This window comes from Myxocyprinus asiaticus, chromosome 9, assembly GCF_019703515.2.
Source record: "Myxocyprinus asiaticus isolate MX2 ecotype Aquarium Trade chromosome 9, UBuf_Myxa_2, whole genome shotgun sequence".
Lineage (NCBI taxonomy): Eukaryota > Metazoa > Chordata > Actinopteri > Cypriniformes > Catostomidae > Myxocyprinus > Myxocyprinus asiaticus.
Genome location: NC_059352.1, coordinates 8,010,547 through 8,024,921, shown reverse-complemented (window position 1 = coordinate 8,024,921; position 14,375 = coordinate 8,010,547). Strand labels below are relative to the sequence as shown.

The following is a 14,375-nucleotide window of genomic DNA, read 5'->3' as shown; positions in this document are numbered from 1 at the left end:
AAATTGAGTTATGATGGAAATCAGGTCTCTTAGACAATGATCCACTCTAAAACCAAGTAACTTCGAAGTTGTTTTTCTCTTTCTGTGTTGGCATAGTTTTGCCTTGAGTGTTTTGCCTTTATTGGTCAGTATGGAATATCATTAATTTATTATAAATATAATGTGTCGTTACTGGAAAGCTAGTTCTCATTTTGAACAGTTGCTTCCATATTTCACAAGAATTTCAGAAAAGACACTATATTCATTGGCATATTCATTGACCAATGTTAAAGATCGATGCATTTGTAAGTAAACCTCAACTATCCATCAAATCAGGTGAAATACAGAGCAAAATAATTTACACCCACTTATTACATTACCGTATCTACAACTCCATAACATTTCTCAGAGCCAGATTTGTCAAACGTACACATATCAAAAGGATTCTACAATTTAGTGCACAACGGTCTGAATTTTCTAGTGCTAAAAATAAAAAGCATTAACTTATTTCCCTTTGGCTGTGAAAAATAAGCTACACACAAGAAACACTTCAGATTTGGGCCTCAAGTTCAGATATATGATGAGAACCTCATTATCACAACACATATTATGTTACCAAGTTCCAATTGTGTCAGAAAAGCCTTTTTGCATACAGGCATTCCACTTCTGAGCTCCAATTACACTGGTAGACATCCCTAAATCATATATCATTACAACACACTTAAAAAATGGGTCTCTAGAAATATACCCGTTTCCTCCCTTAAACACCAGACATTATGATTTAGAGAGCTTCGCAACGATGAACAAGTTATTTTGATTTAGAATAGGCCACTTTAAGACTATGTGTGTATCGGAACCATGATAAACAATGAGGCTGTTAAACAGAGAGAACTGGCTTTTATCAGAGTAATCTTTAAACAGAGATTAAATCAAATAAAACTTAAGTTAAAACAGCGTCATGGCGTGCTATGAAAGGCCTATGCAGTTGAAATGCCCACAGATCATATAAGAGTAGAGGTACTTGGGTATAAATATTCCAAACATATGGAATTATTATTTTATTTTATTTTTAGATATAATGAACTTGTTTCAATTGCATTTAATAATTGTATTTCAGAGTAGAAATACAGTGGATCACCCATGAAATGTTCAAATAAGTCAGTGTAAATTTCTTACACTGTTATTCTGGAGATGCCCAGTATGCTAGATCAATAATACTACAATGCAAACCATTCTTAATAATATAATAATACTCTTAATTACTATTAGTATGTATATTTCTTCAGTTTCCTTTATTTAATACATATATATTCATCTATGTTTACTTCTTTATTTTAAATTATTGCAATTACCTTGTTGTTTACAATGACAATAAAGAGCTTGACTTCAAGTCCTAGGCCCATACATACATTAATAAAGTGAAAAGAGATAAAACCTTATGCCTTCAAAGACACAGCTTCCTATTACTGACAAAATCTTACCATCCAAGCTACATCTAAAAAGGAGGCTCACTCCCAAAACAACTTAGAATGACTGTTTATCTCAGTATTTCAGAATAACGTCCATCTATATGTGCAAAGAGAGGCACATGACAAGCTATAAAGATGATAAGATGTTGTCTAAACTGGAGTAAACAAAACCATAGTAAACAATCCTCAACTCATTACAACTAAGCTTCTTTACAAAGGTTTTAGTGCTTTAGAGTGTGCGTTAAAATACAGCGTCAGTTGATATGAAGCAGTACAAAATGTGCTTGGGAGTGAAGGATCTCCATGAGATAGCATGATTCAAGTGAAGTGAACGTGGTCAACTTTTTGGCGGTGACGTATCAAATCAGGTAAGCCCAAATATTTCCATAATGACAAACGGGAATTAATGGTGAGATCAGGTATGTGTATGATGATGCCCAAAAGGCCTCAATAAGCCTCCAGCAAAAATGTCCCAATCAACTTTGAAAGCCTACATCGTTTACTTGAATACATGATTTAAATGTACACTAAAGCCATTAGAGAATTCTATTTCGAACGCCACGCGTGTGATGGAGCATTATGACATCACAACAGCACAGAACGTCCAGCAGGAAAGTATTCGCAGGCGTGACAGAACCTCTTTCAGACCAACCTACCTAACAGTAGTAGTCGATGAGTTGCTCTGTAGATCTGTTTGTCTTTCTGGAGCTGTTTCTCTATCTTTTTGTTTGCTTCCCTCTGGGCCTTCTCCTCATTTCGCTGGTCCTCGGTCTTACTGTTGCCCAAACAACCCATTTTCCCAAAAACCCAAGAAAAGTTTTGGGGGGTGGGTGGTGGGGAGAGGTGAATATAACGTATGAATAAATTGTCCAAATTCCTCGATTGGCCTCCGATCAAAACACTTTGATGGAAAACAGGGACATTTATACTCGCATGCACATAGCTTCCGTGGATTCAGAATAACACAGAGGGTTTTGTTGATATGGGCAGATCAAGGCAAGGGGAAATATGAAAGCTATTACTATGGGTGACTAGTATTGGCGAGAATAGGAGAGCTCGAGGTGGTGAAAACACTAGGCCGAGTCCTGTCGAGCGTTTGCTGCGATAAAAATACGAGACTTCGTCAAATGTTAAATGTGTATGAATGTGCATCCAGCGTAGACTTCGACGTTACATTAATGATTTCGTTACGGCTTTCCGAGGCACAGAAATCCAAAAGCGATTTAGCAAATTTCCCGTCGCGAATCCATGGTCGCGTTCCCGAAATAACGATTCTGCCCAGCACTCCTATTAAAATCATCAATAGCTCCACAAAATGTGATTCTTTTCTCTATGTTGATGTCGAATCCGCTCGTCAATGCAACGCGACGGGCAGAACGAGATAGAAAGGGTGGCTACAAATTAAAAAAATAAATATTTCCACCAAAATGACGGCATGTGGATCATTCCGCCCTGCGCCGTGGCCGACATGAACCTTTTAACTCCGTTATGAAACGACGTTGTCTCGTAGAAAAATACGGTGCTGCTAAAAAAAAAATCCCCCGTAGATAGACGTTATTTTCCCTCCTGTTCTGCGTATGGTGACTGATCGCGTTTTTCGGCTTGTCCAAATCAAAAAAGGCCCTTCGCCGTCTTCTCCGTTACTGTAATTTGTATTTCTTCTCACATCCGTAGGCTCTGCTTTGACGCGAGCGCCGATCCTACGGTTCTTTCGACCGCAGATGCAAATGCCACCGATTCTGGGGAATCCGTCGATATTTTACCGGTTATCGCAGTCCGAGTCCGCTGTCAGGCTACGCTTTGTATCCTTCTTGAATTCGGGTGGTGGATCAGCTATACATGTGCATTTGGAAACGTGAAGATAAATCCAAAACCACAATGACAGCGATTTCCCTGTGGACGGAGCGCGTTGCCTCACAAATAGCCGTGGATGAATCCTTTTCGACAGAGTATTTTTAGCTATTATTTCCTTTTCTCAGAGAATTGTACATTGAGATAGATAGCGTTGAAGAGATGGGTGGGGCAAACAGCTCTCATTGAACCCTGAGTACGGGCAGCGGCTAATCACATGACAGCCAGAAAACGTCAGCAAGCGGCGATTCTGCGGAGAAAAGGCGCCCTCTTTGAAGACATGATTCATACGTGGAAAAGTTCGCGATTTGATCCTATTAATCTTTCAATATGGGCCATTATCGTTGGCTATATGTAGGCATATATATATATAAATTGTGTGTATGTGTGTGTATATATATATATATATATATATTGTCTATTGTGTATTCTATTTATACTTTTTTCTTTTCAATATTTATTTATTTTTTATTATTTTTTTTTATTATTTTTTAAAAGTCTTGTTGCTGTTTTGTATTGTTGTGTACTGGAAGCTCCTGTCACCAAGACAAATTCCTTGTATGTGTAAGCATACTTGGCAATAAAGCTGATTCTGATTCTGATATATATGCTCTATCTTACAGTAGACTTTGTCAATAACTAGCTTGCCTGGTTAATTCGTAATGGGTTAAATAACATGTTTCACATGCAAGAGATTGATTAACCTCTCTATTAATCAAGCAACTAACAACTGAATCAACACAAATGTTACATTGAAGCAGCAGTTGATTAATTGAATGCAAATTTCAAAGGCAATGTCATTCATTTTAAAGTAAAGTGATCATCGTTGGTCGTTGAATTGCACATATTGACTACCTAAGACCTCCTTAGGTGTTTTAACTGTATCAACTTTATGTACAAATTACTGCAGTAGTAAACTGACACAGTAGCGAGAGAGCATTTAAAGGGATAGTTCACCCAAGAATGAAAATTCTCTCATCATTTACTCACCCTCATGCCATCCCAGATGTGTATCACTTTCTTTCTTCTGCAGAACACAAACAAAGAATTTGTTTAGAAGAATATCTCAGCTCTGTAGGTCCATAAAATGCAATAGAACTTTGAAGGTCCAAAAAGCATATAAAGTCAGCATAAAAGTAATCCATAAGTCTCCACAGGTTAAATCATATCTTCAGAAGCGATATTATAGGTGTGGTTGAGAAACAGATCAATATTTAAGTCCTTTTTTATAAATATATTATCCTTTCCCAATAGGTAACAATATGCACAAATAATGTGAATCACCAAAAACAAAAGAATGTGAAAGTGAAAGTGGAGATTTAAAGTAAAAAAGGACTTCAATATTGATCTGTTTCTTACACACACCTATCATATCACTTCTGAAGATATAGATTTAACCAGTGGAGTCTTGTGGATTACTTTTGTGCTGCCTTTATGTGCTTTTCGGACCTTCAAAGTTCTGGCCACCATTCACTTGCACTTTATGGACCCACAGAGCTGGGATGTTCTTCTAAAAATCTTCATTTGTGATCAGCAGAAGAAAGAAAGTCATACACTTCTTGGCATTAGGGTGAGTAAATGATGAGAGAATTTTCCTTTTTCTCTTTACAGTATTATTCATTGCAGTGTATATTTATGAATGTAATTGTTCATAGGAACAAAGAAAAAAAAAGTGTCACTTGATTTTTCTGGTTATTTTATAAGCGCAACTGTTTAAAGTTGTTTATGACAATGTGATACTTTACGGCAATAACATACCATTATACCGCAACCAAAAGTAAAAAATACCCTAAAAAAAGTCATGTCATGATATATCGCCAGCTGAAAGTGTAGGCTATCCAGTGAGTATGCTTTTAAGAATTACAACCAAGCATATTTTACCTTCATCTATTTTTGGCATATCTATTTCATAAACTGGCAGGTCCACCTAAAAGTATTTATAATGATTATCTTATTGTTATGACTGTAAAAATTAAGATATAGGCCTTGATTTAAGCCTGATTTTAATCAACAAAGAGCAACAAAAATACGTCCAGTAGATTAGAATACCACTGCTAGACATTTTACGAAGACCTGGATTAGTGAGAATCTCCACAGACATACAGGCCCATATTTCTGCATAGTCCATACAAACTTTGTCTTTCATTGTTATGTGTTATTTTTACTGACATATACTCTGCAAAACCTGTTATTTTTACTGTTAATCAGCCATTATTGCTCCTTACCCTTTCTGATGTATTACTTGTGCAGATGGTGATATTTGAAGTTACGAACCATCAAACTATAACCAAAATAAATCTGTAATGCAAAATATGAACCTATGAAAACAAATTAGCATATGTCTTCTATTCTGATTAATTTCTAAATCCATTAGACTACACATTATACCAAGGTTTAAAAATAGTAAAGTGGATGTAAATTAAAGTAATACTAAATAAACAGCTCTTATAAGCTTTTTAGAACAATTACTTTAATTAAAAATAGTTTGCAGGGATACTTCAGTATTAACCAGTTTTATGTGAATGTACAAATATTATGTGCACCATCTTTACTATTTTTGTATGGCCATTTTTTATCAGTCACATCTCTGCCTATAAACTGTAATTACAAAATTGTTTTTTATTTATACAATACTCTTGCCTTTAGATGTGAAATATAGTCAAGAGCACAGCTGTGACCATTAGCTTTTTTTTATTATCTTCCATCAGCTAATATAAGAAAAGTCAAATACATGTTAAAAAAGACCAAGTTCAGCACTGATGTTATTTCATTCACAAAAATTAATCTACAAATATAATATCTTTTGCATTGTCATATTAACATTAGTCACATATTGTTTTTTACAAATATATATATATATATATATATTCAGACAAATAGCTAAAAAATAGTGACATGCTCATATCCAAAGAAATCCACGAATCCAAAACTAAGAGATCATATACAAGTCACAGTAATGTCAAAACACAAGAGATAAATTTGTTTATGACATCAACCAAATTGGAAAATGAGGTTTCATGGAGCTATTTTTGACTATTTTGGTCTATTTATGATCCCCTATCTTTGTATGACGTTAGGGGACATAGACTAAACAGTCCTACTTTATATAAGTCAATAGCAGAAACTCAAGCCTAAGCTAATCAACAAAATCCACTATAAACGTCACCCTCCATGGTTGAAGCTACTGAATGGACACACCCATACAGAATACATTATAATTTCTTGGAGATGTTTTAACCTTAATGGATGCAATTGAAATTCCTATTGACACATGAATAGAGTAAACACTTCTAAATGTAAAACTTGTGGTTATATTGATATCCATCACATGAAAGGATGTCCCTGGGTGATTGAGTTAACTCTAGTATGATCTGCCACCAGAAAGTGGCAGCATTTATCCAATATTAGTGTTAACAATACAGCAGACCTTTAGTAGGGTTTTAGTACCAAGTTGAACACAAGACCAGGTGTATTCAGAACTCTGTACGTAAGACAATTTAGAAACATTTAAATCATGAAATAAAATTAAAGGGGGGATTACACCAATTCTAAATAAGGATAATCAGAATAGTTAAAATATACACATCTTGTAGCATAAGACATACACTAAATAAAAAGCAATTTTGATTCCATTGTCAAAAGTCATTTTAATTATCCATTATACAGTATATTACAGATAGGCCCTTACAATTTTCTTTATAAAATGAGAGAAAAAAGAAAATAACTAAAATAACCATTCATCACCCAAAATGAATATTCTGTCATCATTTACTCACCCTCACATTGTTCCAAACCTGTATGACTTTCTTCCATTAGGCAGAATGACAGCCTAACCATTCATTTACAAAAGATACAATAAAAGTGAATGGTGACTGAGGCTGTCAGTCCTACACATTCAGCTTACCATTTCATTAGTGTTTTATACATTCGAAAGTAAGTCATACAGGTTTGGAATGACATGAGTGTAAGTAAATGATGACAGAATTTTCGATTTTGGGTTAAAGGATAGTTATTATAACTCTGTTTTGTTGTATAATATTTGTATGATTAAAATGCATGATGATTAATCATAAAATTAAATGAGACAGAAACAAAACAAGCACTTGCAAACCCCAATGGCAGGTAATGTTTAACCATGTATGACAGTTCATTTTCATTTCAAGAGTTTTGCCATTTCTGAAATTCACTTAAAAAGTAGAAAGATTAATATTTAGTTTGTAATTCATTATTTTATCATTTTATTATATTTACAATTATATATATATACACTATATTGCCAAAAGTATTCGCTCACCTGCCTTTAGATGCATATGAACTTAAGTGACATCCCATTCTTAATCCATAGGGTTTAATATAACGTCGGCCCACCCTTTGCAGCTATAACTGCTTCAACTCTTCTGGGAAGGCTTTCCACAAGGTTTAGGAGTGTGTTTATGGGAATTTTTGACCATTCTTCCAGAAGCGCATTTGTGAGGTCAGACACTGATGTTGGACGAGAAGGCCTGGCTCGCAGTCTTTGCTCTAATTCATCCCAAAGGTGCTCTATCGGATTGAGGTCAGGACTCTGTGCAGGCCAGTCAAGTTCTTCCACACCAAACTCGCTCATCCATGTCTTTATGGACCTTGCTTTGTGCACTGGTGTGCAGTCATGTTGGAACAGGAAGGGGCCACCCCCAAACTGTTCCCACAAAGTTGGGAGCATGGAATTGTCCAAAATCTCTTGGTATGCTGAAGCATTCAGAGTTCCTTTCACTGGAACTAAGGGGCCAAGCCCAGCTCCTGAAAAACAACCCCACACCATAATCCCCCCTCCACCAAACTTCACAGTTGGCACAATGCAGTCAGACAAGTACCATTCTCCTGGCAACTGCCAAACCCAGACTCGTCCATCAGATTGCCAGATGGAGAAGTGTGATTCGTCACTCCAGAGAACGCGTCTCCACTGCTCTAGAGTCCAGTGGCGGCGTGCTTTACACCACTGCATCCGACACTTTGCATTGCACTTGGTGATGTATGGCTTGGATGCAGCTGCTCGGCCATGGAAACCCATTCCATGAAGCTCTCTACGCACTGTTCTTGAGCTAATCTGAAGGCCACATGAACTTTGGAGGTCTGTAGCGATTGACTCTGCAGAAAGTTGGTGACCTCTGCACACTATGCACCTCAGCATCCGCTGACCCCGCTCTGTCATTTTACGTGGCCTACCACTTCGTGGCTGAGTAGCTGTCATTCCCAATCGCTTCCACTTTGTTATAATACCACTGACAGTTGACTGTGGAATATTTAGTAGCGAGGAAATTTCACGACTGGACTTGTTGCACAGGTGGCATCCTATCACAGTACCAAGCTGGAATTCAGCTCCTGAGAGCGGCCCATTCTTTCACAAATGTTTGTAGAAGCAGTCTGCATGCCTAGGTGCTTCATTTTATACACCTGTGGCCATGGAAGTGATTGGAACACCTGAATTCAATTATTTGGATGGGTGAGCGAATACTTCTGGCAATATAGTGTATATATATATATATATATATATATATATATATATATATATATATATATATATATATATATATATATATATCCACCAAGACATTAGCAGCAGATCCTTCAAGTCCTGTAACTCACGAGGTGGAGCCGCAGTGGATCGGACTTGTTGGTCCAGCACATCCCACAGATGCTCAATCGAAGTGAGATCCAGGGAATTTGGAAGCCAGGGCAACACCTTAAACTCTTCATCATGTTCCTCAAACCATTCCTGAACAATGTGTGCATTGTGGCAGGGCGCATTATCCTGCTGAAAGAGGCAACTGCCATCAGGGAATACCATTGCCATGAAGGGGGGTACCTGGTCTATAACAATGTTTAGGTAGGTGGCACATGTCAAATTGACATCCACATGAATGGCCAGACCCAGGGTTTCCCAGCAGAACATTGCCCAGAGCATCACACTTCCTCCACTGGCTTGTCGTCTTCCCACAGTGCATCCTGGTGCCATTACTTACCCAGGTAAACGCTGCAAATGTCCACGGCCGTCCACGTGATGTAAAAGAAAATGGGACTCATCGGACCAGACGACCTTCTTCCACTGCTCCACGGTCCAGTTCTGACGCTCACGTGCCCATTGTAGGCGCTTTCGATGGTGGACAGGGGTCATCATGGGCACTCTGACCGGTCTGCGGCTACGCAGCCCCATATGCAGCAGGGTGCGATGCACTGTGTGTTGTGACGCATTCCTCCCCTAACCATCATACATTTTTTCTGTGATTTTTGACACAGTAGTCCTTCTGTCGTTCGGACCAGACGGGATAGACTTCGTTGCCCTTGCGCATCGATGATCCTTAGGCGCCCAACACCCTGTTGCCAGCTTGTCCCTCCTCGGATTACTGTCGGTAGGTACTCATCACTGCTGACCAGGAGCACCCCACTAGCCTTACCATTTCAGAGATGCTCTGACCCAGTTGTCTGGCCATAACAATTTGGCCCTTGTCAAAGTCAATCAGGTCTTTACTCCTACCCATTTCTTCTGCATTTTACATGTTGACGACGAGAACTGATTGTTCGCTTACCATCTAATCTACCAAGACCTTGACGTGTGGCCTTGTAAGGAGATGATCAATGTTATTCACTTCACCTGTGACTGGTCATAATGTTTTTGCTCATCAGTGTATATATACAGTGCATCCGGAAAGGTTTCACTGCGCTTCACTTTTTCCACATTTTGTTATGTTACAGCCTTATTCCAAAATGGATTAAATTCATTATTTTCTTCAAAATTCTACAAACAATACCCCATAATGACAACATGAAAGAAGTTTGTTTGAAATCTTTGCAAATTTATTAAAAATAAAACACGAAAAAAATCACATGTACATAAGTATTCACAGCCTTTGCCATGACACTCAAAATTGAGCTCAGGTGCATCCTGTTTCCACTGATCATCCTTGAGATCTTTCTACAACTTGATTGGAGTCCACCTGTGGTAAATTCAGTTGATTGTACATGATTTGGAAAGGCACACACCTGTCTATATAAGGTCCCACAGTTAACAGTGCATGTCAGAGCATAAACCAAGCCATGAAGTCCAAGGAATTGTCTGTAGACCGCCAAGACAGGATTGTATCGAGGCACAGATCTGGGGAAGGGTACAGAAAAATTTCTGCAGCATTGAAGGTCCCAATGAGCACAGTGGCCTCCATCATCCATAAATGGAAGAAGTTTGGAACCACCAGGACTCTTCCTTGAGCTGGCCGTCTGGCCAAACTGAGCGATCGGGGGAGAAGGGCCTTAGTCAGGGAGGTGAACAAGAACCCGATTATCACTCTGACAGAGCTCCAGCATTTCTCTGTGGAGAGAGGAGAACCTTCCAGAAGAACAACCATCTCTGCAGCACCACCAATCAGGCCTGTATGGTAGAGTGGCCAGACGGAAGCCACTCCTCAGTAAAAGGCACATGACAGCCCACCTGGAGTTTGCCAAAAGACACCTGAAGGACTCTCAGACCATGAGAAACAAAGATTGAACTCTTTGGCCTGAATGGCAAGTGTCATGTCTGGAGGAAACCAGGCACCGCTCATCACCTGGCCAATACCATCCCTACAGTGAAGCATGGTGGTGGCAGCATCACGCTGTGGGGATGTTTTTCAGCGGCAGGAACTGGGAGACTAGTCAGGATCAAGGGAAAGATGAATGCAGCAATGTACAGAGACATCCTTGATGAAAACCTGCTCCAGAGCGCTCTGGACCTCTGACTGGGGCAAAGGATCATCTTCAAACAGGACAACGACCCTAAGCACACAGCCAAGATAACAAAGGAGTGGCTCCGGGACAACTCTGTGAATGTCCTTGAGTGGCCCAGCCAGAGCCCAGACTTGAACCCGATTGAACATCTCTGGAGAGATCTGAAAATGGCTGAGCACCAACCCTCTCCATCCAACCTGATGGAGCTTGAGAGGTCCTGCAAAGAAGAATGGGAGAAACTACCCAAAAATATGTGTGCCAAGCTTGTAGCATCATACTCAAAAGGACTTGAGGCTGTAATTGGTGCCAAAGGTGCTTCAACAAAGTATTGAGCAAAGGCTGTGAATACTTATGTACATGTGATTTTTTTTTTTTTTTGGTTTTATTTTTTATAAATTTGCAAAGATTTCAAACAAATGTCTTTCACGTTGTCATTATGGGGTATTGTTTGTAGAATTTTGAGGAAAATAATGAATTTAATCCATTTTGGAATAAGGCTGTAACATAACAAAATGTGGAAAACGTGAAGTGCTGTGAATACTTTCCGGATGCACTGTATTTACTACTATTATTTTTAATTAGGCTTTTATATTCTGAAGAAAATCTGAGTGTTGTTTGTGGCGACTGAGATGCTATGTGGTTGCTAGGTGGTGGTTGCTAGAGTGTCTATGGGATTTTGTTTTTCTTTTATCGTCCACATGGTGAAATTCGTTAAGTCTGATTGCTTAGAAAAGTAACAGCACTCTCCTCAACAAGCCACATTATTTGAGGTATCATTGATATCCGTAGCACAAACGGCGCAGGATGAATTACGCGCTTAAGCTTAAAGAGATAGTTCACCCAAAAATGAAAATTCAGTCATTGTTTACTCACCCCTGTGTTGTTATAACCCTGTAAGGGGGTTCAGTGGAAAGGAGGAGGTGAGAACCGGCTTAATAATATAAATAATAATTTAATAAACAATTTAAACAAAACACACAACCAAAAACACACAGTACAGCTGCCTGCAATTCTCTCTCTCTCGAACTGTCATCCCCGGCCGCCTTTATACCTCGCGCACCCCATAAGGCTGATTGGGGACCGGGTGTGTCTCATTCCAGCCCGGCCCGGCCCCGCCCTCCTCGGCTCTACACTCCTCCCGGCGTTGCCAGCCCCCGGCATGACGTACATCCCCCACCCTTCCTCTCCGGTGGGGGCGTGCCTTACGCCCCGACTGCCAGCGGGTCATCCCCGCCTTCCTCGACCTGGGAGGAGACAGGAGCGGAAAACCAACAAAACAAAATGGCGAGGGAAAGGCCAACACAGAGCGACAGAGAGAGAGAGAGAGGAGAGAGAGAAAAAGAAACTCACCGGTTCTCTGATGCGCCGTCGCGTGGTCCTCGATCACTACTCCACCCTCTCAGGCGGACTGCAGCCGCTCCTCCCCGGGCGGACCGGAGTCAGACCTCCGACCCCCAGCGGACAGAACGCCCCTCCGCATTCCCGGCGTCCCGTGGGAACACTCCTCTGTCCCTGGCAGCGGCCCTACCACTCCAGGCGGTCGGGGAGTCGCTTCCCTCCTCCCCCCGTGGACGGCGGTCTTCTCTCGACCCCTCCGCATTCCCGGGGGACGGCAGGGCACTCCTCCGCCCCCGGCAGCGGCTCCCTCGCTCCAGGTGGTCGGGGAGTCCCGTCCCCACTCGCCTCACGGACGGCGGCCGTTCCCCGTGTCCGGGTGGTCGGGCTACTCCGTCCCCCATCGGACGGCAGCGGCGCTCCCCTGGGTGGATGGCAGTGTCGAGGACTCAGCGACGGGTATCCCTCCTCCTTCCTGGGTTTCGGCACCAGTGTAAGGGGGTTCCGTGGAAAGGAGGAGGCGAGAACCGGCTTAATAATATAAATAATAATTTAATAAACAATTTAAACAAAACACACAACCAAAAACACACAGTACAGCTGCCTGCAATTCTCTCTCTCTCGAACTGTCGTCCCCGGCCGCCTTTATCACTCGCGCACCCCATCAGGCTGATTGGGGACCGGTGTGTCTCATTCCAGCCCGGCCCCGCCCTCCTCGGCTCTACAAACCCCATATGACTTTCTATATTTTTCTTAACACAAAGGGAGGAATTGTGAAAAAATTTTGTTCTCGGTCATGTCATACAATGGCAGTTTTTGGTGACCACCCCTTCAAGCTTCATAAAGGATGCAAAAGTATAATTCAGAAGTCTAATAATTTACTGTATGTGACTCATGTCTTGTTCTGAAGGCATATGATAAGGTTTGGTGAGAAACAAAAATATATATTTTATATATACGTATTTGGAATACCCAATTCCCAATGCGCTCTAAGTCCTTGTGGTGGTGTATGACTCATCTCAATCCAGGTGGAGGAGGACAAATCTCAGTTGCCTCCGCGTCTGAGACTGTCAATCCGCACATTTTACTGTGTAGAAATAGTGCATGTGGAGGCTTCACGCTATTCTCCGCCACATCCACGCACAACTCACCACGCACCCCACTGAGAGTGAACCACATTATAGCGACCACGAGGAGGTTACTCCATGTGACTCTACCCTCCCTAGCAACCGGACCAATTTGGTTGCTTAGGAGACCTGGCTGGAGTCACTCAGCATGCCCTGGATTCGAACTTGTGACTCCAGAGGTGGTAGTCAGCGTCTTTACTCATTGAGCTACCCAGGCCCCAATCAAATGTATTATTAAGTGAAACTCTTGACTGACCATTGCTGTCCTATGCGTGTTCATGAGAGTGCACGAGAGCAACAGTTACAGTGCCCCTGCACGTAAGATGGGGCATTCAAGTGAAAACTTGTTATGTTTTATCTAAAAACAGGTCTGCCACAACGATAGTAACAACAGAACACAACAGAGCTGCACACAGACCAGAGAATATAACTTACAAAGCATGTCTGAAGAGATTGTAGACAAAGAATAGATGCATTTCTATGCTTATTTGTTTGAACCGGAGTCCTCAATCAAACGGAGAGAGATAGAGGAGGCTGAAGGCAGCCACAGTCACACTGAACGCAACAAGAATGCCAAGAAACATCTATTTGTAAAGCAACGCAGTGTCCTAAGAGTTAGCTTCAATCCCTAGAAACCTACAACAGACAAACCTTTAACTCAGGACTTTGTTGAGGTGTCATATTACATAAGAGAGTCTTGTTTATAGACAGAGTAATTGCAAGAATTAGGGGCTTTTCTCTTCTATACTGTTATATGAAGAACTGCATGTCTCAAAGATTTTAATATTAGTGCTAGATACTTCTGAGAAGTTGCTCCTTCCAAATATCCACACTTCGCTACTATGTCCGTACATACATTTCGGACATACGTATTTGA

The 14,375-nt window shown here is 40.7% G+C and overlaps 1 protein-coding gene across 3 annotated transcripts in view; it reads right to left on the bottom strand.

Annotated features, from left to right (window-relative positions):
- The window catches only part of LOC127445955 (guanine nucleotide-binding protein G(s) subunit alpha-like), a 66,095-nt gene that overhangs the window by 43,393 nt on the left and 8,327 nt on the right, over positions 1-14,375 (bottom strand). Inside the window, exon 1 of one of the 3 annotated variants that reach the window (XM_051706489.1) lies at positions 2,105-3,499. The exons of 1 other annotated variant lie outside the window; for it this stretch is intronic. In XM_051706489.1, coding sequence (XP_051562449.1) covers positions 2,105-2,243 — 139 coding nt within the window. In that variant the 5' untranslated portion in view covers positions 2,244-3,499. Of the gene's footprint in view, positions 1-2,104; positions 3,500-14,375 lie in introns of those variants that run through there. One more of the 3 variants, XM_051706490.1, reaches the window with a different exon arrangement.